Source organism: Aquarana catesbeiana, linkage group LG08 (assembly GCF_042186555.1).
Source record: "Aquarana catesbeiana isolate 2022-GZ linkage group LG08, ASM4218655v1, whole genome shotgun sequence".
NCBI lineage: Eukaryota > Metazoa > Chordata > Amphibia > Anura > Ranidae > Aquarana > Aquarana catesbeiana.
Window position 1 is genome coordinate 71402286 of NC_133331.1, and position 26541 is coordinate 71428826.

The 26541-nt window shown below is 43.2% G+C and overlaps 1 protein-coding gene across 2 annotated transcripts; it reads left to right on the top strand.

Annotated features, from left to right (window-relative positions):
• On the top strand, positions 1 to 25437 carry LOC141105823 (anionic trypsin-2-like). 2 transcript variants are annotated; one of them, XM_073595956.1, is made up of 5 exons: positions 1 to 49; positions 3073 to 3232; positions 7520 to 7773; positions 11989 to 12125; positions 25291 to 25437. In XM_073595956.1, the coding sequence occupies exons 1-5, from the start codon at positions 10 to 12 to the stop codon at positions 25435 to 25437; spliced, it is 738 nt and encodes a 245-aa protein (XP_073452057.1). In that variant the 5' UTR covers positions 1 to 9. The 2 variants fall into 2 exon arrangements, with proteins under 2 accessions (XP_073452057.1, XP_073452056.1); XM_073595955.1 differs by having other exon boundaries at positions 10 to 53; positions 3089 to 3232.
• The last annotated feature ends 1104 nt before the right edge of the window (positions 25438 to 26541 follow it).

The window sequence follows — 26541 nt, forward strand, 5'->3', positions numbered from 1 at the left end:
AAAATCAACATGAAGATCCTTATCCTCCTCGCCATCCTTGGGCTCGCTGGTATGTATGACTCCAGGGTCTTCTTTATATCAGGTGTTGCATACTTTAAATCTGATTCAATGATTTATCTTATTGATGTTACTTATCGGTATTTGGAGAATAAAGAATTGTATTTTATAATATACTCTACAACAATGGCATTTAGGGTTTCCTGGGGATTCAAACCTGTATATGAAAGAGGATGGGGATTACCCCCTCCTTGAGCAGGAATAGTTTAAAATATATATATATGTATTTCACAAACCACAGAAAGCATTATTTTTGGTTGGGTAAAATTATAAAATATCACAAAGGTAATGAGGTACAATTTTACCTTCTTGGATGAGAAGGTCTTAAGTTCTGTCACCAATTCAAAATTCGCTGTTTACTTCTCAATACAAAGAGTGGGTGGCGTCATGAAAATGATTTCATTACAAACCTGTGTTCAACAATGCATCCAGAACTATTGCTTTATAGCATTCATAGGGGTTGAATTACTAAAGGCAAATAGGCTGTGCACTAAAGTGCAGTTGCTCCAGAGCTTAGTAAAAGAGATGCAAAAAGTACCCAATCACATGCAAGGTAACAAAAACTGCATTTTTACTTGCACATGATTGGGTGATGGAAGTCAGCAGAGCTTTTGCTCATTTACTAAGCTCTGGAGCAACATCTCTTGCAAAGTTCACAGTGTTTTTGCCTTTAGTAAATCAACCCCGCAGAGTTTTAATATTGTACCTCAATTTATGTCACCTTACACACAGCTGTGTCAGACATGTTAGACTTCAACAGTCTAAGGGAGCCTTTCTCAATCCTTTTAACAAGGAGGAACCCTTGAATGTCTTGGGGAACCCCTGCAGAAACCAATTTATTGGGAGTCGAGAGAAATGTCCCGTACATTGCTGGCCAGTGGGAAGAATGGTCCCCTTTGCAGTGGTGGTCAGAATGCCACCCTTACAGACAGCAAAATAGAACACTGATATCAGGCCGCTAGCTCTGCCAAGTGGTGTTGGCAACAAAACTAAACAGGAACCATCAGATGGGAAGTCAATCAGCCACAGCTCAAGGAACTCTCAGCAACGTCTAGAAAAACCCTAGGGTTCCACAGAACCCTGGTTGAGAATGGGGTGTTTAAAGCAAGGCTTGGGAAGGGCTGAGTTTGGATAACTGGCGTGTATAATGGTTAATGGGCTAATGGGAACCAAAAAGCCTTGCCTTATATTCTGTAAATACAACCAATTTTCTTACTGTATTTAGCAGTTCCTCCTCGTTGCAGTTTTGGAGTTTTATATATCAGATTAGCAATTTTGGCAAGCTATCACCTTGCCAAACGTGTGTGCTTTAACATCAGGAGTCACAAGACTCTTTTGAGCTTATTGAACTCAAAGGGGAAACACATTAATAATTTACACTAAAGGAACATTTGGAGTGAGCTTTGGGTTGAATATCTTATAACTCTTGGATGTAGACTCCTATGTAGAATGTCTTATGCCGCGTACACACGGTCGGATTTTCAGACGGGAAATGTTGGATGTGAGCTTGTTGTCGGAAAGTCTGACCGTGTGTATGCTCCATCGAACATTTGCTGTTGGACTTTCCGCCAACAAATGTATGATAGTAGGTTCTCAAATTTTCAGCCAACAAAACTTTGTTGTTGGAAAGTCCGATCGTGTGTACACAAGTCTGTCGCACAAAAGTTCACCATGCTTGGAATCAAGCAGAAGGAGCCGCACTGGCTATTGAACTTCCTTTTTCTCGGCTCGTCGTACGTCTTGTACGTCACCGCGTTCCCACGTTCGGAATTGTTGGCCAACATTTGTGTGACCGTGTATATGCAAGACAAGTTTGAGCCAACAACCTTCGAACAAAAATCCATGGTTTTGTTGGCGGAAAGTCCGATCGTGTGTACGCGGCATTATAGTTTCCTATAAATCCCAATATGGTTTCAATGTGATTCTAATAAAAATCATATGCAAAAAAAAACAAATAAAACATACAGTATAAGTACCTCCACAATCCCTACCATTATTCCTTTCCTAACCCCTCACCCCGTGCTTCCATAACCCTCTTGGCCTTATTGCCTATACACCTACCTATTCAACCTTAACCCCGCATTTCTTTTACCCTCACAAACAATTACTTTACCCAATCCCCCTCAGATCTGCACTACCTCCTCTAACACCTACCCCAATACTCAGGACGTCTTTTCTTCAAAGAAGAATTCTAGGTATGGCATATTTTACATAGCTACATTGGTCTAGATTGGACCAATGTAAGTATATATATACCATATACTGTGGGATCCCTCTAGAAAAGGGGTATCAAACTCAATTTAATTGCGGGCCGCATTAGCATTATGGTTGCCCTCAAAAGGCCATTTGTATCTGTAAGACTAGATGTCCAGGCCCCGTCTACCTTAAACCAGATGTCAAGAGTTCCCCACCTTCCCTTACATCACAGTGCACCCACTTTACCTTGTGCTGCTGCCTGGAGAGTTGAAAGTGCAGGGTCTGGAGAAGGACCAGAAGAGGGCTGGAGTCAGCTGCCACGGTCTGATGAATGCTGAGACGAGGCAGTGTTATGGCTGCACAGAGAGGTGCAGGATCTGTAGGAGGAGTGCTGTCCTCTTCTCTGCTGACAAATGTTGAGATGGGGGGGAAGAAGCGCAGAATCTGGCAGAGGATTTCTGTCCTCCACTCTGCTGCTGACTGCTGAGACAAGGTGGCAATGGAAAAGGGGGGGGTGGGTGGGCTAGATTTGGCCTGTGGGTCTTGTGTTTGACACATAAGCTCTAGAAGCTGGAAATCACTAAAGAAGACACCACTAGTCCAAAGATCTCCACTAGCGTCTGGGCCCCATGCCCGGCACGGGCGCCATTCAAAGAATGCTTTGCATCTTTTTAATGATTGCAAAGCATTCTTTGGTTGGACAAGGTGGAGAGGTGGAGTGGTGACTAAAGGGAAAGCCATGGTTCAGCTGTAAGAAAGGTTGAATGCATTTTTCTAGGTTATGATAAGACTATTTTAAAATTTGGTGAATCTCTGCAGCTGCCGTCCCCATCAGTGATGATGATAAGATTGTTGGTGGTTACACCTGCCAGGAAAGCGCTGTACCCTACCAAGTGTCTCTACATGCTGGATACCATTTTTGTGGAGGGTCCCTGCTTAACACCTTATGGGTGATTTCTGCTGCACACTGCTACCAAAAGTAAGTAATATGGTTAATGGCAGTCAAATGTATAATCTTTAAAAAGCAGGTTCCTACTTTTATTGAAAAAAACAGTACATCAAACAATAAGAAAATTACCACACAGAATATGTATATGCCTATCAGCCATAACCCCGGTATTTTGTTTTTCAACCGGCAAATCTGTTTCTCATAAAAGCGGCTGGATCACTTTATAAGCAGCAGGAGGGGTCACCCACTCCCTCCCGCTGCTCACCGGTGTAACTGGCAAGCCCAGGAAATGATTTGCTCGTTTGGTCAATGAGTTGAGGAGAGAACAGATCGTCTCTCCCCATGTCTATGATCTAGGACAGGGGTCTTCAAACTGCGGCCCTCCAGGTGTTCAGGAACTACAATTCCCATCATGCCTAGTCATGTCTGTGAATGTCAGAGTTTTACAATGCCTCATGGGATGTGTAGTTCTGCAACAGCTGGAGGGCCGTAGTTTGAGGATCCCTGATCTAGGAGGACCGGGGAAATGTCATGAAGTCACTTCCGGACTAGGGTGGAAGTAAAAATTTTTTTTTTTAATCAAAAGATCAAAAATGTTTCTTTATCTTTTGCTTTTAAAGGTAAAGGAGAGATCTGAGGACTTATAGACCCCAGATCTCTCCATAAAGAGGACCTGTCATCCCTTATTTATATTACAAGGATGTTTACATCCCTTGTAATAGGGATAAAGTGAAAAAATAAAATAAAAATTAAAGGGACAGTGTAAAAATATATGTGTATAGAATATATAGAATATGTAAACTGTGTTTTAAATGTATGACATGTTAGGTATCTATTTACTCTTCTGCGTAACATCATATTTTATATTTTACCAACAAATTGGGTTGTATTTTGGGGTTTTTTTTTTGCATTAAAATTCATTAAAGTGTATTTTTCCAAAGAAAATTGTGTTTAAAAAACCACTGCTCTAATACTGTGTCACATTAAAAATTGCAACAGTTGCCATTTTATTCTCTAGAATTTTTGATATATATATATATATATATATATATATATATATATATATATATATATAATTTTATAGCAAAGAAATACAGATTTTTACTTGTAAACAAAAAGTGCCAGAAAAGGCCTGGTCCTTAAGTGGTTAAAGTGTATTGAGAGCTAACATTTTTTCATGTTTTGGATAGAGTGGTGAAGGGTTAGTACCTCTGTCAGGTTATTATTGCTGACTGTGTCTTTGGAAGGTGGATTCACCCTCCCTTTATATCCTAGTGGCTATTGTCACCAGGACTGAAAGTGAGAGAAAATCTAAAAATGGATAGTTGTCCCCTGAACAAAAATAGAGGGGGAATATAACAGTATGGACACTGTTTAACCGCTTTAATGTCAGCTGTTTAACCACTTTAATTCCGGCCACTTTTCCCCTCTTCCTGCCCAGGCCAATTTTCAGCTTTCAGTGATATCACAATTTGAATGACAAATGCGCAGTTATGCAACACTGTACCCATATAAAGTTTTTATCATTTTTTTTTACACAAATAAAGCTTTCTTTTGGCGGTATCACTGCTGGTTTTTTTTTTTTTTTTTTTTTTTTTTTTTTGCTAAAAAAAAGTTTTTCTTAGTTTTTATCAGAAAATTTTGTAAGGAAGTAATTTTTCTCCTTCACTGATGTGAGCTGATGAGGCTACACTGATGGGCACTGATAGGCTGCACTGATGAGGTGCCACTGATGAGGAGGCACTAACATGCAGCACTGATGGGCACTGATAGGCGGCACTGATATGCAGCACTGATGAGCACTGATAGGCGGCACTGATGGACTCTGAAAGGTGGCACTAATAAGAGGCACTTATTGGGGGTGGCACTGATGAGCAGGCACTGATGGGCACTGAAAGGCAGCATTACTTGCATCACTGATGGGCACAGATTGGCCTCACTGATGGGAAAGAATTGGCATTACTGATGGGCACAGATTGGTATCACTGATGGGCACATATTTGCATCAACGATGGGCACATACAGGCATTACTGCTGGGCACTGTTGGGGCTTATCTGTAAAGGTCTCCCCTGTGAGGAAATGCCTCTGATCGGCTCTCCTCTCCTCACACTCTGTCAGTGTGAGAGAGGAAAAGCCGATCACCGGCATGTCCTTGTTTACATTTGATCAGCTGTGATTGGACACAGTTGGTCACATGGGTAAAGATCCGCATCATCAGCTCTTTACAGAGATTGGGGTCGTGCCATGTCCCAGTGACACAGCGTGTCTGTGATCGCTGCAATATGCGTCCCCATGGGCGTGCAAGCGTGGTGAGACTAAGGTAACGTCATATGACGTGGTCCCAGAACAACAGACCATCCTGCCTGCCGTCATTTGTCTATCCGTTGGGCGGGAGGTAGTTAAGAAAGGAATTCCTTCATTGTGAAGAGATTTCTTCTCACTCATGTCTCCAAGGTTTGGTTCAGTTAGGGTTTGGCAAGGGTGAGTAAAGTTTGGGTGCTGAATCTGAACCCCACTGAATGGCCCATGTGGCCATATTTTAGAAAAGATGTCAGCCCTCTATCCCCACCCCTTTGCTTACATGGCTGGGAATTACCAGCCATGTAAGTGAAAAGACCAGGCAATGTCAGTGGTTGGTAAGGAAGCGGCAGGTATAGGCACCCACTGCTTCTGTAGCAATCGTTGACAGCAAGGAACTGTAACATTCACCAATGTCAAACACCCTAAACTTTTGGCATTTGGATGAACCTCTGAATTTTCAGTGATCAGTCCAACTTGAACATTTTAATTTCAACAGTTGTTTTCAAACCTTTAAATATGTAACTTTCATTAAGTAATCTCAGTTCATCCTGCTATTAAAGTCTTTGTTCAGGCACTTCCTATTATGGGGTGACATTGTCTCCCAATTATGCTCCTGCATTGTCACCCATGCCAACACACATTGCACAGGCATGCTCTTCTGTTGTCCCGATCAGTAAGCTGGTTCAGTGCAACTGAGCAAGTGTATGTATACTGGAAGTGGCTGAAAGAGGATGGAGGAGATCAGCAACGCCTAGATGGGAAAAATGATAAACCCCCCCCCCCCCCAAAAAAAACAGCTTTTTAGTAAAAATAAACATGGTAAATGTCCATCTCACACAAGACTTTAGCAGATAAAAGAGTCTATGTATCAATGTCTATCAATAAATCAATCAATTATGTGAATCTTGAGAAAAAGTTTGTTGAATTATGATTAAAAATATTGATAAATAGACCCCTGAATGTCATCCCATTGGCAGTGGGCCAGCGGGGACATCTTAGAGATTCGGACTTCCTAAGCGAGGTTCCCCCCACCCTACCGGGTGATTGGCTAAGCTCTATATGTGAGCTTCCAAGTGGGGTGACATCTTCTTTCTTGGGGTGCATTCCATCACGATAAGACATCTCTCTATCTGGCGATCAACAAGCACCACTTGCGATTTTTTTTAAGTAGACAATCTTTTTGGAGGAGCGCTTTCTTGTGTCCTGGTTGCAAAAGGCTATATTTCAGCCCTGGGTGTATGTGCCTTAGGAATACCTTACATTCATCTACTTTTTGGGGCTCCTCCATATTGTAGATATCTATAATTGAAGCTTAATTCACTTTTCTACATGGTTATTTGGCCCCCCTTTGAACTAACATCTATGTCTCTGCCCTGATAGAGTAGCCATATTTTCTGGCTACCCTGGGAGGTGGGGTTTTTTCATTCCAGCATTGGGAGTTGGCACACCATTGCTATCTGGCATCATCTGAGGTCTCTCCTTGGAAGCCCTCCTGACTTCTTCCTGGATTTGTCCTCCCCTGGTTTCTGTCTTTTCGAGGTTAATCAGTAGCACTTACCCAGTCTGTCCCGAGAAAGCAAATTATTGCGAAATGCATTGACAAACACGCATGGAGGAGTTATGGACCTGACCTTTTGATATTTAGCCATACTGTCTGGTATATTGATGGACTTATACATGCCTATATGATTGGATCCATGCCTTCATGACTGTATTTGTTATCTGTGGAACTACTGTTCTTACAAGTAGTGGGTATTTGTAGTGATTTTATTATGTGTGTTTTTAATATAACTGTAATAAAGATTATTTTGTTTATATATGTACTGCCTCATGTTGTGCCCACAAAGTCCACAATTTTTTGAGAAAGTTCACTTTCTCAATCATTTTCTATTTGGATGTTGGCAAGGTGGGGGTCCTTCTTTCCTGTCATCCCATTAAAGATTTACATCGATTTAATAACTAATAGCAACTGCTATAATTGTTTGTTTAATAAACCTTTTTTTGAACATCTATAGGAATATTGAGGTCCGGCTTGGAGAACACAACATTGGTGTATTGGAAGGACCAGAACAATTTATTAAGGCCTCTAAAGCAATCAAGCACCCACAATATGATCCTAACTCTCTCGATAATGACATCATGTTAATTCGGCTCCGTAAACCGGTCAAGATTAACAGCCAGGTCAAAACTGTCAGCCTGCCCACTCGCTGTGCAATGGAAGGCACTAGCTGTCTGATATCTGGATGGGGGAATACGCTGAGTAGTGGAGGTAAGAAACCATATGGAATAAGAGATGGACTAACAGTATACATCAGTCTTCCTCAGCCCTTGAAAAAATTCCTGCTACTAAGTATTGTGTCTATAGCTCCTGGTACATTAGCATGGTGGTCAGTGGGAAGATTGCTTCTTACAATGGTGGTTAGTGGGAATAATGTCCATTATATTGGTGGTCACTGAGAAGAATATCCCTTAGATTGGTGGTCAGTGAGAGGAATGTCTCTTACTTTGGTGGTCAACTGGAAGAATGTCCCTTAGATTGGTGGTCAGTAGGGATGGACTGAACACCCCTCCGTTCGGTTCGCACCAGAACATGCGAACAGGCAAAAACTTTGTTCGAACACGCAAACACCGTTAAAGTCTATGGGACACGAACATGAAAAATCGAAAGTGCTAATTTTAAAGGTTTATATGCATGGTATTGTCTTAAAAAGTGTTTGGGCACCTGGGTCCTACCCCAGGGGACATGTATCAATGTAAAAAAAAGTTTTAAAAATGGACTTTTTTTGGGAGCAGTGATTTTAATAATGCTTAAAGTGAAACAATAAAAGTGTAATATTCCTTTAAATTTCATACATGGGGGGTGTCTATAGTATGCCTGTAAAGTGGCGCATGTTTCCCGTGTTTAGAACAGTCTGACAGCAATGACATTTCTAAAGGAATAAAAGTAATTTAAAACCACTCGCGGCTATAATGAATTGTCGGTCCGGCAATACACATAAAGGTTCATTGATAAAAACGGCATGGGATTCCCCCACAGGGGAACCCCGCACCAAAATGTTTTAAAAATGCGTGGGGACCTCCTAAATTCCATACCAGGCCCTGTATATGAGCATGCAACCTGGCAGGCCGCAGGAAAAGAGGGGGGACGAGAGAGCGCCCCCTTTCCTCCTGAACCATAACAGGCCACATGCCCTCAACATTGTAACAGCCCCCCCAAAGCACCTTGTCCCCATGTTGATGGGGAGAAGGGCCTCATCCTCACAACCCTTGCCCGGTGGTTGTGGGGGTCTGCGGGCGGAGGGCTTATCGGAATCTGGAAGCCCCCTTTAACAAGGGGACTCCCAGATCCCGCCCCCCCCCCCCTGTTTGAAATGGTAACGGGTATATTGTACCTGTACCATTTCACAAAAAAAAGTGTGAAAATGGTAAAAAAAAAAACAACGCACACCGTGGGAGAAGTCCTTTATTAAAAAATTAAAAATTAAAACTGTCCGACGTAGTCCATTCACCTCCGCTGACAGGCCGAAAACGCCATAAGACACGTCCTCGCAGGTGTCAACTCTTTTAAAACTGTGGGCGGGGCCACACAGTGTCATCGCCGGGTGACCCCACCCCCCTCTGACGCACGGAGACATCCCTATGGCTTTACCCCATAGCGTCAGAGGGGGGGGGCCACCCGGTCCGCCCCCCTCTGAGGCACGGGGACATCCCTATGGCTTTCCCGTAGCATCAGAGGGGGCGGACTGGGTGGCAAGCTGGGTGGAAAGCCATAGAGATGTCCCCTTGCGTCATAGGGGGGCGGGGTCACCCGGCGACGACATAGTGTGGCCCTGCCCACAGCTTAAAAAAAGAGATGTCACCTGCAAGGAAGCGTCATATGGCGTGTACCTCCCATGGAGGCAGATCTTCTTTATTTTTTTTTTTCGGTCCTTTGGTGGAGGTGAATGGACTACGTGGGACAGTTTTAATTTCTTATTTTTTAATAAAGGACTTCTCCCACAGTGTGTATTGTTTTTTTTTTTTTTTTACCATTTTCACACTTTTTTGTGAAATGGTACGGGTACAATGTACCCGTTACCATTTCAAACAGGGGTGGGACCAGGATCTGGGGGTCCCCTTGTTAAAGGGGTCTTCCAGATTCCGATAAGCCCCCCACCTGCAGACCCCCACAACCACCGGGCAAGGGTTATGAGGATGAGGCCCTTCTCCCCATCAACATGGGGACAATGTGCTTTGGGGGGCTACCCCAAAGCACCCTCCCAATGATGAGGGCATGTGGCCTGGTACGGTTCAGGAGGGGGGGCGCTCTCTCGTCCCCCCATCTTTTCCTGTGGCCTGCCAGGTTGCGTGCTCGGATAAGGGTTTGGTATGGATTTTTGGGGGGACCCCATGCCATTTTTTTTTTTAATTTTGGTGCGGAGTTCCCCTTAAAATCCATACCAGACCTGAAGGGTCTGGTATGGATTTTGAGGGGGACCCCCATGCCATTTTTTTTTTAAATTTTGGTTCGGGGTTCCCCTGTGGGGGAATCCCATGCCGTTTTGATCAATGAACTTTTATGTGTATTGCCGAACCGACAATTCATTATAGCCGGGAGTAGTTTTAAATGACTTTTTTCCTTTAGAAATGTCATTTTGCTGTCAGACTGTTCTAAACACGGGAAACATGCGCCACTTTACAGGCATACTATAGACACCCCCCAGGTATGAAATTTAAAGGAATATTACACTTTTATTGTTTCACTTTAAGCATTATTAAAATCACTGCTCCCGAAAAAACATCCATTTTTAAAACTTTTTTTTGCATTGATACATGTCCCCTGGGGCAGGACCCAGGTCCCCAAACACTTTTTATGACAATAACTTGCATATTAACCTTTAAAATTAGCACTTTTGATTTCTCCCATAGACTTTTAACCACTTGCTTACCGGGCACTTAAACCCCCCTCCTATCCAGACCAATTTTCAGCTTTCGGCGCTGACGCACTTTGAATGACAATTGCGCGGTCATACAACATTGTACCCAAATGAAATTTTTATCATTTTTTCACCACAAATAGAGCTTTCTTTTGGTGGTATTTGATCACCTCTGCGGTTTTTACTTTTTATTAAAAAAATGTAAAAAACTTAATTTTTTAAAAAAAAAAAGTTTATTTTTTTATATTTTGTTTTAAATTTTAAACGGGTAATTTTTTTCCTTCATTGATGTACGCTGATGAGGTGGCAGTGATGGGCACTGATGGGTGGCAGTGATGGGCACTGATGGGTGGCAGTGATGGGCAGCACTGGCAGGTGGCACTGATTGGCACTACAGGTGGGCATTGATAGGTGGTACTTGTGGGCACTGATAGGTGGTACTTGTGGGCACTGTTAGGTGGCACTGTGGGCACTGTTAGGTGGAACTGTGGGCACTATTAGGTGGCACTGTGGGCACTATTAGGTGGCACTTTTATTGGGCACTGATGAGGCAGATGTGCCTCTTCCACTTGGGGACCGATGTCCCTCACATCCGATCCGGTGATCGGCTTTTTTTTCTACTCGCGCTGTCAGCGTGAGTAAAAAAAAAAAACGATTACCGATCTTTTGTTTACATCATGTGATCAGCTGTCATTGGCTGACAGCTGATCACATGGTAAGGGGCCGGGACCGGCCCCTTACACAGATCGGTGATCAGCCGAGTCTCAGTGACTCGGTGATCACAACGCGCCCGGCGCGCGCCCTGCAGGGCGCGCGCAGGGAGCGTGCACAGGGGAGGACGTCATATGACGTCCTCCCGGGAATGTAGGTCCGCGCTGTAGCCGTCATTCGGCTATAGCGCGGATGCCAAGCGGTTAAAGGGTGTTCCGCGGCTTTCAAATTTGTCGCGAACACCCCAAATTGTTCGATATTCGGTGAACGGGCAAACAGCCAATGTTCGAGTCGAACTCATGTTTGACCCCAACATAAAGCCCATCCCTAGTGGTCAGTGGGAAGAATGTCCCTTACATTGGTAGTCAGTGAGAAGAATGCCACTTACTTCGGTGGTCAATAGAATGCCCTTTACATTGGTGTTCAGTGGTAAGAATGCCCCTTACTCTGGTGGACAGTGGAAAGAATGCCCCTTACTTCGGTGGACAGTGGAAAAAATGGCCCCTGCATTGGTGGTCAGTGGAAAGAATGCTCCTTACATTGGTGGTCAGTGGGAAGCATGCCCCTTAGTCTGGGGGACAGTGGGAAGAGAGCAAGTTACATTGGTGGTCAGTAGAATGTCCTTTACATTGGCAGACAGTGGGAATAATCCCCCTTATATTGGTAAACAGTTTATTGATGTAAGTAGGTACTTATTTGGGAGACAAAATTGCTCATTGCTTAAGATACTCCTAGTAACCTCTGAAAGACCCCTAGGGTTCCACAGAAACCTTAATGAGAACAGATAATGTGTTTTAAAAGTTCCACCCAGGTCTTACTGATCCTACAAACTGTAAACTCTTTTGATTTCTTTCTAGTTAATTATCCTAATCTCCTGCAGTGCCTTCAGGCCCCCATTCTTAACAACCAAGTGTGCCAAGATGCCTATCCCGGGAAAATTACTGAGAACATGATCTGTGTGGGGTATATGGATGGTGGAAAGGACTCTTGCCAGGTACGCACCAGACATACACAAAAGAGATTAGAACAAAATAGCAATAGTCCAATTCAAAACATTTTTTTGTTTAATTCATTGATCAGCTGTTCTCAGAATAAAAAATGCAGTTCGGGCCATGTCCCCCATAAACTTACTGCTTTGCAGTTCAGAGCCCAATCTCTTCCTCTTCCTGTTAGTGCAGGTGTCATGGAGAGTAGATCATAAATAATTAACTAATCAATAGTCATCATGGGTTCACAGTACAATTATGCTGTGAACAGCAATGATGTCATTATGTCCATGAAGCTCCCTTAATCACTGAGGGCCATCCATCACTGGAAAAGGTGATGGGGAAAAGAGAACCCTGTGCGTTACAAGATTGGCCAGGAGACCCCATAGTGGATACATCAATGGATTACAGATCATTACTCCCAGAAGAGGTGCCATGGTGGTTCACAAAATGGCAGACTCAGATAAGTAAAATATGGCTTTGGAAAGGTTAGAGCAGCGTGGATAAGAAAATGAAAGGGCCCTCCCCAGATTTGCCCAGAAATAAGTGTAGCATCCCCTTGCCCTTGGGTGGCAGATGTGGTCTCCCAGGTGGTTTGATGGGCCAACATCTAAAAAGGGTACACCCAAAAGAGCGAAAGACATGTACTTTGTAGGCACCAATCATAAAATTAAATACAAATTTTATTTATACAAAGAAATACACAAAAAGCAACAGACATTTTTAAAATTGCAATACATTGCAAAAAAGGTAATAGGTGCTACCACATAAATACATGGAAATAGATCGGGGGGTAACCCCTACACAAGAGGAGGGGATCCAACCCCTTTATTTCTACTAAAAAGACCTCAAACTGATATAGCTCAGTATAGCTCTACATGTTTCGCAATTTGAATGCTTCTTCAGGAGCTTGTTTGAGTTACCTATAATAGGGAAAAAAAATGGAAGAGGAGACATACACCAAGACAGGAAATAACATGTTAATGTCGTTTTTTTACCAACAAAAAAACCTTTACAATAATGCGTCTCGATCAAAAACGCTGATTACCATGAGTTAGCAAACCCAAGGGCCCAAGAATCAACACGCATATGGTGACATACAATCACATGCGGGGACGTGTCTGGTAGAAAATTCATAGCACCAATTGAGTCCAGAGGGATAGTGAACTGAAAAATCCCAGGCTGGGAAAAGTCCCAGCCCAAAAAGGGATAGTCAAAAACTATGCATATGTAATGAAAGCAGAGCTGCACCTCAGTGTGTGAGAGGAGGTAGAAAGGGGGGGGGGGAAAGGGGGGAAAAAAAGAAAGGGAAGTGACAAAGAACAGGGAAAAGACTGGGGGGGGGAGGGAAGGACAGAGGGAGAGAAAGAGAAAAAAAGGGGGGAGAGAAAAAAAGAGGGGGGGGGGGGAGAGGAAAATGGGAGGAGGAAAAGGGAGAAACAGAGGGGGGAAAAAAGAGGGACAAGATCAGTGAAAAGAAAAGTGGGTAAAATGGAAAAAATATATAATGATATACCAGCTAGGATAATTGGATCTATCTTCAAGCCAGGTAGGGGCTGTAAGTAGTTGAAACACATAAGCTCCAGGGTTTTACCTCCAATAGATAGGGTGCTTACAGAGATTCTGATCTGGAGAATGTAAATAATGTTGAGTCAGCCAGTATTTATACCAGCTCCTTATATATGTGCCATGACACTGGTAAGTCCGATGGCACAGTTAGATCCATTAATCAAAAGCTATAAACATTCACCAATAAGGCCAGAAAACTATACATATGGAGCTGCTCCTACCTTGTAGGGTGATACAGGTTGAGCGGATCCTACAGCCAGCATACATAAGCTGGTTCCTTGTGAGCCTAGCCCCAGACAAAGCTTCACTAGCAGGGCTGCAATGGAGCTCTAATCAAACCCAGGAAGACAGCTATTGAATAAGGTGCCAGAAGCGCCATCTAAAGAAGAGGTAAAACAGACATGAAATAATCAATCCACCCACACAGGCAGGGTGCAGTCACAAAGAGTTTTGTTTAATTAATGCAGGCAGAACATGTTCTTACCGGACAGCTTGTAATAATGAAGGTAACGCCCAGGAACCCGAGCGCCATAGAAGGTGGTGGCGTGGTACAAGGCTATACTGATAGCCTTAAGTACACGCCCCAATCAGGTGTGCAGCCCGTGCACCACCTGATTCGGCCGGACAGAACTGCGCGCGCACTCGCATCGCGCCGTGCATGCGCAGTGGCCAGTGCGGCCCTCTGTCATGACTTCGGCGCGTGGAGGGAGCGCAGCTCTGAAGGTAACAGATCCGCGAGCTCCCCCCAGTGGTCCCTCTTGTATACAGCGTGTGGAGCGCTGTAAAGGCTAGATCAGGCAGATGTAATGAACCTGGAGATGTCAATTCACATAATCAAGAGGTGCACAGTACACATCCAGGGGGAGAGGGCAGGTCAGAACCAAAAGCCGCAGACACCATCCCTTGAAGTAGGGGGGCAGAATGCGGCTGCCCGGCCGCACATGTGATCAGTACACCAGCAAGTTGATAGGGTCCAAGGCTTAGTCTGCCTCAATCCTCGTTACAGGCCTGAGGCGCAAGGCCAGTAAGCATAAATAAAAATGTTAACTACCATGAAGGGAATATGCTCCTTCATGGTGCATATATATCAAAAAATATATAAATCTACAATTGGTATTAATTAAGTAAATACATGCATATACATTTTGCAAACAACAGTGTGATTAAAGATTGAAACTTCCTGTAATTACACAACACTATGAATCGACAAAGTCGCTGAATAACTATAAAGTACAGTCACAGAGGTATAGTTATCTATAGTTGTTCAAAAAAAAGGGGACTACAGTGGGCGGGGCATGGGACAGGAGGGTCTCCAACCTAGAGAGGGAAAGGGAACACGCATGTTGATGGTACATAGCTAAAGTGTAGGTATGCTGAAATCAATTACATACCAAATAATTACTGAAAACCATTGGACATAATTACGTCGTCGTATAGGTCAACTTACAGTCCTTATCCAAGAAAGGATTTGTAAGATTGTACTTCATTAATGCCTGGCCACCGTGTGGCATTCAGGCGTTCAATCCACTTTGCCTCCTGTTGGAGTATCCTCCTGTCCCAGTCGCCCCCCTTGAGCCTTGTGGGATAACTGCTAACACAATAAAGGTTGTAACAGAAGTGTCAAATCTGTGGCACAAATTGAGATGTCTACTGATGGGACTGAGCATCTTCCCATTCGCTGAATAATAAACGTGGTCACGTATCCTTTGCCAGAGATGGCGGATGGTCTTGCCGACGTAGAATATCCCACACTTACAGGTCATCAAATATATCACACCCTGGGTATTACAGTCAGCCCGAAAGCTTGGACAAAATGTCTCGCCATTCGGTAGTAGGAATCTAAGACCTGTAGATATCCAGGGGCAGAAGGAACAGCGCCCACAAGTGTACATACCCACTCGGTTGGTCGTATGAGCCTGTAAGGGGACAAAATGGCTACTGGTCAGCTTGTCACGCAGGGAGGGTGCTCTTTTGCACACGATCTCTGGGTGATCACTGACATATTTCCTTAAGATGGGGTCCTCAGATAAAATGTGCCAGTGTTGCTGCAGTATATTGCGTAATTGATACTGTTGATGCGAGTATTGTGTGATAAATTTGACTGTTGAATGTTCCTCCACCCTAGTTTTGTTAGAAAAGAGTAGTATATTTCTAGATTGGTCACAGGCTTTATTAAAGGCTCTACGAAGTAGGGACTTGGAGTATCCCCGTTTAAGGAGACGTTCCCTAAGTAGGTCCGCATGGTGTTTAAAGTCGCTGTCAACGGTACAGTTCCTCCTAAGCCGAATATACTGTGCATAGGGGATACTTCTTACCAAGGTGGAAGTGTGGCCACTAGAAGCATGCAATATCGTATTCCCTGCCGTCTCTTTACGGTAGAGTGTGGTGGCCAGGCAGTAGTTGGCATCTTTGTAAATCATCAAGTCTAGAAAGTCTAGGCTTAACCCCTTTTTTTACTGCTCATTTTTGAGCGAATTATATACTTCAGCATTATTTGCTCAGTGTTTCAGTGTGACATTTGAGCTTCCTGTACAAACTAACTCATTGACCCCTCTATCAATAGTGTTTTTTTTTTTTTGTGAATTATTGATGTGTCAGGTTAGTTCCTGTCCAATAGGATGAAAATGGACTTTGTAGGAGATGCCTGGTCTGGGTATATGAGTGAATTGCATAATAACTGTAATACCTCTACTAGAGATGATCTAGCACTTAATCAGTATCTTGCTAAAGCTCGAAGACTTCTTAAAAAGAAGTCTAATCTATATTGGCACATTGAATTTTTTCAACAGTACATACTAGACAATATTTGTCCAACTGGACTTAGGATACAACTATTCCCTTCCTTTAAGAATGTAACTCCTGCATTAAAACAGCTATGGGAACAAGAACTCACTAAATGTAGTATTGAACTGATTAGACTTTTAGTTGCCCAATACAGAACAGACCTAACGGCCCTGGATCAGGAACTCATCTCCCTACAGGCACAACAAGACCTAGTAAAAGGCCATGCTCAATTTGACAAAAAGTGGCAGGAATTGAAGGAATATTTGAACAGACTTAATAAGGATATTATATCAAAAAAACAAACTAAAATGTTTAGGGACAAAACGGCCTTCGTGGAAGGTTATGCATATCGGTGGCATTTGATGCCACAGAACAAAAGAACTAGGCAGGGCATAAAGACTAGCCATAATGGTCCAAGTTACTCTTCTAGGGAGGAGGATACCGAATCCGATTCCTCTCTTGCTTCCTCTTCTACACGACCCCTTTCTCAACCCACTAATGCACGTTCCAATTCTTACTCTGGCCCACGCAAAAGAGGTTTGGGAGGGAATCAACCTCATACTCCGCACCCCAAAAAACGACCAGATGAAATCACGAAACAACACTCACCAGTGGTTAAAACACAGTCTCAATGCCCACCTTTGGGCCCCAATGTAGGAGCCACAGATGGTACTCACTTAACCCACGCACTTGGGCCATCTAGCCACACAGGCACTTACGTTGTTACAAAATACATCAGCTTCCAATGCCAATTCCGTTCTTAGTAATGGTTCAAATGGCCCAAACACGATGACACGATATACCACCAACACGGTATCACTTCCATCAAGCACTACAATACCACCAATGTTCCCTACTAAACAAAGCACATTGGATGCTCATGTTACCCCTGTACCATCACCTTCCTCAAATTTTCCCTCACCTCCGACTCTGCCCCCTCCCACATAGAACTTGATATTATTAATCTCACTCCGTATTCCTTCTCTCAAGCGGATTTTGACCTCTTGAGATTTGGTCTGAGTTTCTGTCCCACCCCACTAATGGACAAATATGATACTATTAAAGATTTATATCTCTTCTGTAGAAAACTAACCTATAAATCTTTTCGATGATCAATACATACGTTCTAAACAAGACAAAGAACTTTCTGAAAGTATTAAACACCTTATCATGGAGGAATTTAGGGCATTTAGAGACCTCATTCTCCACTTAGAGAAGAATGAGAGGTCTGAGTCCCTAACAACCATTACTGATACTACACGCAACGTTACTCCGCCAGTGCCAAAACCCCAAAAATTTAAACCTAAGTCCAAAAAATTCCCAGACCTCACAAGCAATCCACACATTTGGGCCTTCCTTACAGCCGCCACAAGTGATCTAAGGCGACTGACACTTGATCCCTTACCAAAAAATCTACGATCTGACCAACTACAATCTTTAAGGAAACTACGTAATTTCCCCGATCTGATCATTAAACAGTCAGACAAAGGGGACAATATTGTGTTGATGACTGAACAACAATACATCAAAATGTGCTTGAATATTTTAAACAACAGAATGTGGTATCGTAGAATTACGGCGAGTGTTGGTTACCGTTTTGTCAATGAATACAAATCACTTATAGGAGAGGCCTACTATATGGGTTTGGTAGACCAGGAAACTTACAACTTTTTGGATAATAAATTCCCACGCATGGCTACATTCTATGCGTTACCAAAGGTCCACAAGAGCCTTGAAGCCTCCCGTTTCGGCAATAGGATTTTGTTTCGGCAATAGGCTCATTGACTGAGAATGCAAGCAAATTTGTTGATTTTTTTCTGACCCCCCATGTCCTACGATTACCTTCGTATGTCCGGGATACTATAGACCTCCTTAAACAGATTGAGGGGGTGACAGTCCCTCCCGACGCCCTGCTCATGACTTTGGATGTTGAGGCCTTGTACTCCAGCATCCCTCACGAGCAGGGTGTCGGGATGGTCCGTTCATTCCTCATGGAGGAAGACCACCACTTATGGCCCTTCAATGAATTTGTGTTAAAATTACTCCTTTTCATACTGACACATAATTGTTTTATGTTTAATGGTTCCCACTACCTCCAGGTACAGGGCATGGCCATGGGCACTTGTTGTGCCCCGGCCTACGCCAATCTGTACCTGGGGGGGTGGGAACGTTACGTTTTTTCAAATGAACAACTCAGTAGCCACACCAATGAGGTGTTGGTGTGGCTAAGATATATTGACGATATTTTTATTATTTGGACCGGGTCCCAACATACACTGGCTTCTTTTGTAGAGAGCCACAACAATAATACTTTCAACCTAAAGTTTACTTATAACAGCGATCTACACAAAGTCTCTTTTCTAGACTTGATGATCTACAAAGATGCCAACTACTGCCTGGCCACCACACTCTACCGTAAAGAGACGGCAGGGAATACGATATTGCATGCTTCTAGTGCCCACCCTTCCACCTTGGTACGAAGTATCCCCTATGCACAGTATATTCGGCTTAGGAGGAACTGTACCGTTGACAGCGACTTTAAACACCATGCGGACCTACTTAGGGAACATCTCCTTAAACGGGGATACTCCAAGTCCCTACTTCGTAGAGCCTTTAATAAAGCCTGTGACCAATCTAGAAATACACTACTCTTTTCTAACAAAACTAGGGTGGAGGAATATTCAATGGTCAAATTTATCACACAATACTCGCATCAACAGTATCAATTACGCAATATACTGCAGCAACACTGGCACATTTTATCTGAGGACCCCATCTTAAGGAAGTATGTCAGTATGTCCACGCTTTCGGGCTGACTGTAATACCCAGGGTGTGATATATTTGATGACATGTAAGTGTGGGATATTCTACGTCGGCAAGACCATCCGCCATCTCTGGCAAAGGATACTGTTAGGTGCTCGTCTTCTCTTACTGGCCTAGGCTCTTGAGTTGGCTCAGTGGAGGACCTCGCCGGCGGATAATCAATACACATACACACGGGGTACGTGATAAATGATTACAAAGTTTATTAGGCAGGAGGCTCTTTTATGTTATGTCTTACAAGACCCTGCCCCACTTGGGGCCAATCAGATTAATACACATAAGCATACATTAGTAATTTCTTCATCATGTGATTTCAGTTTAACTTATACAATTCAGGCTAAAGGTCAATGCTTTCTTAATTTCTGTTAACGTCTGCTGACTATCTGTTGCCCGGCCACAAATTCCTGAGTAGCTAATTCTGGCCTGTTTCATATCCCACGACAGTGTACAGAGATAAAAACCACAAACAGATGTTTCCTCAGATGTAGACACCAGACAAGAATAGACAGGCCTTGGGTAACAATGCAATGAGATCTGCAGTTATTAAGTCATGTTATCATGAGGTGCAGTTTGTCACATACACTAAAATATACCATGATATTCTCTAAGTCATTAAGCAAATAAGCAATCCTGAACATATCTTATGTTAGGGTATAATCAATAATCAATCAATAATGCAATGTCCAATGGAATCCCCTTACAGATACATGACCACGTTTATTATTCAGTGAATTGGAAGATGCTCAGTCCCATCAGTAGACATCTCGAATTGTGCCACAGATTTGACACTTCTGTTGCAACCTTTATTGTGTTAGCAGTTATCCCACAAGACTCAAGGGGGGGCGACTGGGACAGGAGGATACTCCAACAGGAGGCAAAGTGGATTGAATGCCTGAATGCCACACGGTGGCCAGGCATTAATGAAGTACAATCTTACAAATCCTTTCCTGGATAAGGACTGTAGGTTGACCTATACGACGACGTAATAATGTCCAATGGTTTTCAGTAATTATTTGGTATGTAATTGATTTCAGCATACCTACACAATAGCTATGTACCATCAACATGCGTGTTCCCTTTCCCTCTCTAGGTTGGAGACCCTCCTGTCCCCTGCCCCGCCCACTGTAGTCCCCTATTTTTTGAACAACTATAGATAACTATACCTCTGTGACTGTACTTTATAGTTATTCAGCGACTTTGTCGAATCATAGTGTTGTGTAATTACAGGAAGTTTCAATCTTTAATCACACTGTTGTTTGCAAAATGTATATGCATGTATTTACTTAATTAATACCAATTGTAGATTTATATATTATTTGATATATATGCACCATGAATGAGCATATTCCCTTCATGGTAGTTAACCTTTTTATTTATGCTTACTGGCCTTGCGCCTCAGGCCTGTAACGAGGATTAAGGCAGACTAACCCTTGGACCCTATCAACTTGCCGGTGTACTGATCACATGTGCGGCCGGACAGCCGCATTCTGCCCCCCTACTTCAAGGGATGGTGTCTGCGGCTTTTGGTTCTGACCTGCCCTCTCCCCCTGGATGTGTACTGTGTACCTCTTGATTATGTGCATTGACATCTCCAGGTTCATTACATCTGCCTGATCTAGCCTTTACAGCGCTCCACACGCTGTATACAAGAGGGACCACTGGGGGGAGCTCGCGGATCTGTTACCTTCAGAGCTGCGCTCCCTCCATGCGCCAAAGTCATGACAGAGGGCCGCACTGGCCACTGCGCATGCGCGGCGCAATGCGAGTGCGCACGCAGTTCTGTCCAGCCGAATCAGGCGGTGCACGGGCTGCACACCTGATTGGGGCGTGTACTTAAGGCTATCAGTATAGCCTTGTACCACGCCACCACCTTCTATGGCGCTCGGGTTCCTGGGCGTTACCTTCATTATTACAAGCTGTTCGGTAAGAACATGTTCTGCCTGCATTAATTAAACAAAACTCTTTGTGACTGCACCCTGCCTGTGTGGGTGGATTGATTATTTGATGCCTGTTTTACCTCTTCTTTAGATGGCGCTTCTGGCACCTTATTAAATATCTGTCTTCCTGGGTTTGATTAGAGCTCCATTGCAGCCCTGCTTGTGAAGATTTGTCTGGGGCTAGGCTCACAAGGAACCAGCTTATGTATGCTGGCTGAAGGATCCGCTCAACCTGTATCACCCTACAAGGTAGGAGCAGCTCCATATGTAGTTTTCTGGCCTTATTGGTGAATGTTTATAGCTTTTGATTAATGGATCTAACTGTGCCATCGGACTTACCAGTGTCATGGCACATATATAAGGAGCTGGTATAAATACTGGCTGACTCAACATTATTTACATTCTCCAGATCAGAATCTCTGTAAGCACCCTGGCTATTGGAGGTAAAACCCTGGAGCTTATGTGTTTCAACTACTTACAGCCCCTACCTGGCTTGAAGATAGATCCAATTATCCTAGCTGGTATATCATTATATATTTTTTCCATTTTACCCACTTTTCTTTTCACTGATCTAGTCCCTCTTTTTTTCCCCCCTTTTTTTCCTTTTTTTTCCCCCTCTGTTTCTCCCTTTTCCTCCTCCCATTTTCCTCTCCCCCCCCTTTTTTCCCCTTCCCCCCCCTCTTTTTTTTCTCTCCCCCCCCTTTTTTCTCTTTCTCTCCCTCTGTCCTTCCCTCCCCCCCCCCCCCCAGTCCTTTCCCTGTTCTTTGTCACTTCCCTTTCTTTTTTTCCCCCCTTTTCCTTTTTTCCCCTCCCCCCCCCTCTTTCTACCTCCTCTCACACACTGAGGTGCAGCTCTGCTTTCATTACATATGCATAGTTTTTGACCATCCCTTTTTCGGACAGCTGGGACTTTTCAGTTCACTATCCCTCTGGACTCAATTGGTGCTATGAATTTTCTACCAGACACGTCCCCGCGTGTGATTGTATGTCACCATATGCGTGTTGATTCTTGGGCCCTTGGGTTTGCCACCTCATGGTACTCAGCGTTTTTGATTGAGACGCATTATTGTAAAGGTTTTTTTGTTGGTAAAAAAACGACATTAACATGTTATTTCCTGTCTTGGTGTATGTCTCCTCTTCCATTTTTTTCCTTATTATAGGTAACTCAAACAAGCTCCTGAAGAAGCATTCAAATTGCGAAACATGTAGAGCTATACTGAGCTATATCAGTTTGAGGTCTTTTTAGTAGAAATAGAGGGGTTGGATCCCCTCCTCTTGTGTAGGGGTTACCCCCGATCTATTTCCATGTATTTATGTGGTAGCACCTATTACCTTTTTTGCAATGTATTGCGATTTTAAAAATGTCTGTTTGTTGCTTTTTGTGTATTTCTTTGTATAAATAAAATTTGTATTTAATTTTATGATTGGTGCCTACAAAGTCCATGTCTTTCACTCTTTTGGGTGTACACTTGTTAACATTTATAGTTTAGGACGTTGGCACTGCCCTATATATGAGATCTCCACAGTCCATCCTGTGATGAGATCTAACAATCCTCCATTTTTTCAGGGCCAACATCTAAATCTTAGGGTCTGTTCCTCGGCATATGATGGAACAGAAAATAAGTTGGGTGCCAGTCACTTTAGAGTCTTTACAATATATTGCTGAGCACAGTGACAGGAGAAGGTTAAGGGGTGCAAGATACAAAAAAGAACACTGGTAGAGGATGGGTACTTTGAAGTTGCATAGTACTAGCAGACCCTTTAGAGGCAGCCTCTTGGTAATTACCAGCCCTGTAAGTACAGCTAAGCAGATTATAACTCAGTATTTGCATTCACATTCTTTTTTTACTTTGCAGTGGATCTTTCTCTATTCCAACTGTCCCATATATTGTAGTGAAAGATACCTGAGTCTGTGGGCAATTAATCCTTCTTACAGTGTCCATATGGCAGCTCTCTATTGCTCCTCTGCTACACTGTTTGGCAAGAAGGTTCCTTTCCAACCCAGCTTTCATGGTTAGGGGTCAGACTCAGAGATCAGTAGCTATAGCAGTAGAGAGGCTCCCACTGACCAGCAGGATAGGTATGCAAGCAGGTCACCTTGGCAGATGACATGGGCACACCTGAGGTGCAAAGTCTAACCAGTGTTAACCAGAGCTCCTGATGGTGTAGATGGGTTTTGCTGCATGTTAGTACTGGGTCAAAGTCCCATCAAGCAGAAGTGTAGTCGAGGAACAAACCAAAGATCGGTAACGATTGGTAGCTGAGATGTGGATGGCAGCAGGAGTGACAAGAGTGAGATATTGGCTGGAGAGAGCATAATAATCTGGCAAGCAGAAAGTTCAAAGGCATGGCCAAAATAGGAAGCTCATGGGAGAAGCAAAGGGCTCAAAGTTCAAGAGAAAAAAGATTCAAATGACCAGCATTCCAGCAAGAAGAGACATCGCCAGACACAGCAGAGGTTGTGGGTTTAGACCCAGGTCCTGACACCAGGTTTTTTTCAAATATTCACTCCAGCTCAAAACTCTTGGTCCTACAACATATACTCCAGGCTGCGGTAAGGTCCAAGAGAAGACACATACACACATACTGCCCATGTACAGCCTGGGAAAACAACCTGGAAAGGTACCCCTAATATTTATAATGCCCCAAACCATAACTGAACAAGGGCCTTAGGGGTTGGTTAAAACAGATGAATATTTACAGCGATAGTGTTCTTACTGTATTTACTGAAGCCTCCTTCCTGTAACAGACAGAAGTAATGTTGGTGAAGGAATACCACAGCTCCAGGCATGTTCACCTGTAATACAGGAATGAATTACCAAATGTGTTAAGCTCAAGATAGCCCTGCTATGCATCTCAAAGCAAGCTGGACCCGTATCTAATCCCTTACATAGAGTATATTATATTGTAAGTAGCATAGAAGGCTCATGATTAAGCACTATTTATCAAAAAATGCGTTAGCCCTATGTGTTTCACTGCATCATGTCATTTTTATTATTATTCTTCCATAAAGACAGTTTATAATGGAGTGTGGTCCTCCACAAATTTCTTTGTATGCATCTCAGGGCATGCCCAGAGCAGTGTTATTCCTACATTACTTCTGTCTGTTACAGGAAGAAGGTTTCAGTAAATACAGTGGAAACACTGAGCTTTGAATATTTACGTTTCAACCAACCCCTGAGGCCCTTCCTCAGAGGTATGCTTTGTGGCATTATAAATATTCCTGGCACCTTTCCAGTGTGTTTTCCTGGGCTGTACCTGGTCAGGATGAATGTTTAGAGCGTGCCAACCCCCGAGGCCCTTCAACCAACACCTGAGGCCCCTGTTCAGAGGTATGGTTTGTGGCATTATACATATCAGGGGCACCTTTCCAGTGTGTTTTCCTGGGCTCTACCTGGGCAGGATTTGTGTTTTGAGTGCCAACCCCTGAGGCCCTTGTTCAGAGGTATGGTTCAGGGCATTATAAATATTTTTCCAGGTCAAGGTATAGCTAGGAATAGTTAGTTGCATCAAACTGAAATTGCTCTGTAATGTTGAAGACAATTCGCCCCCAAGCCACTCGTTTATTTATAATGAGTGTCCTGGGGTATTTTCCTGACACTCATTAGAACTGAAGAAGTGACTTGGATAAGCTATGAAATGCCTTCAGCATTACAGAATAAGTCCAATTGAATATGACAACTGCAGATAATGACAGAACTATTCAACCCACTGATCTCAGGGAAGACCCGCAGAGCCCAGAAATAGGTAAACACCAGCTAAGGCTAGTTACTGCCTAGCAACAATATACTAAGTCTGATTAGTAATACAACGGCATAGGAAAGGGTTCTTGTATAGACTTAAAAGAACGCCAGTCATAGCTCAGAGAGGTAGGATAATGGTGGCTTAGCCATATCTTCTAGTCACTTTTAGATTATCCAATTGGCAAAAAAACTGTTCCCCCCATTATTTGCTGTCCTGCCACTGCTAAATCTTTCTCAACAGTTTATGTAAATCAAGAACTCAGTAGGTTGTTGCAGGCAATGAGTATATTTTGATTCTGTTATTTATCTCCCCCCAGGGTGACTCTGGTGGTCCTGTGGTTTGCAATGGAGAGCTGCAGGGAGTTGTATCCTGGGGTTACGGCTGTGCCTTGCCCGGATACCCGGGTGTATACACCAAGGTGTGTAACTACTTGCCCTGGATTGAGAAGACTATTTCCAGCTAAATGTTTTAAACCGACACAGCAGAAAAAGGTCCTGATGTTTATGAATATTGCAATAAAAATTATTCTGGAAATCATATGGTCTCATTTGAAGTCTATTTTCCATTAAGCTCCAGAATCACTAAGATCTCCATTTAAAAGAACCTTTAACTATTTATCAAATGCTGAAATGCTAATAAAAATAATGATAATAAAATCTAAATGTTCTAATTATTGGCCAGTCTGCACAAAATTTAAAATTACACAGGTCTGTTTAAAAAATGTGTGAATGTCTGAGCATTGAAAAAGAAAGGTTGCATGAGGGCAGGAGGCGGAGCCTAGCGGAGCAGACATGCATTGTTAGAGCTCCACACCGCTGAGGAGAGAAGAGAAGGACAAAGCGGAGCCTGCAGGCTCAAAAGGTATCCATTTGAACCTTTTTGCCCCAGGGAACAAACTGTGAAAGTTTGGGCAGGAAATATGGTACTGGGAGGAAACCGTGGCAGAAATAAAAATCACCTCACAAAGAGCTCACAGGCACTCACTGTAGCTGAAGCAGCTCCAGTCACCTCACAAGATACAGCATCAGGGCGCTCTCACAGACAGAAAATGTCACAGCAAGACTCTCCATTTGAGTCAGATACAGAACAAATCCTCTCACAAACTTCTCCACAAGCCTCCTTAGAATCCCCAGTAATATTATTACAATTTGAAAAGATGCTTCATAAGGCTTTAAAACAAACCTTAGACCAAATAACAAAAAGCCTAACCAAAGAAATAAGAGCTGGGAAACCGCACCGCAGCCTTAGAAATAAAAATGGATGAAATTGAAATTACAACCCAAGAAAATATAACAGAATTGGAACAATTAAAAAAAGAGAATTTAATACTTCAAACTAAGCTCGAAGATTACGAAAATAGAGCCAGACGTTCAAACTTGCGCATAAGGGGAATACCTGAAACTGTGACAGACCTGCAATCTACTATTACTGCTCTATTACAAGAACTAAAGCCAGATATCCCTATTGAACGTTTAGAACTGGACAGAGTACACAGAGCCCTCACAGCCAAAAAGAAAGATGGACCCCCACGTGATATAATCACAAAATTTCATTATTACAGAACGAA

Bases quoted from the DNA above. Each gene is read 5' to 3' on its own strand.
- LOC141105823 (XM_073595956.1), top strand. From the start codon at position 10: ATGAAGATCCTTATCCTCCTCGCCATCCTTGGGCTCGCTG. The intron at 50-3,072 runs GTATGTATGACT...GAATCTCTGCAG, and splicing joins CGCCATCCTTGGGCTCGCTG to CTGCCGTCCCCATCAGTGAT. The intron at 7,774-11,988 runs GTAAGAAACCAT...ATTTCTTTCTAG, and splicing joins GAATACGCTGAGTAGTGGAG to TTAATTATCCTAATCTCCTG.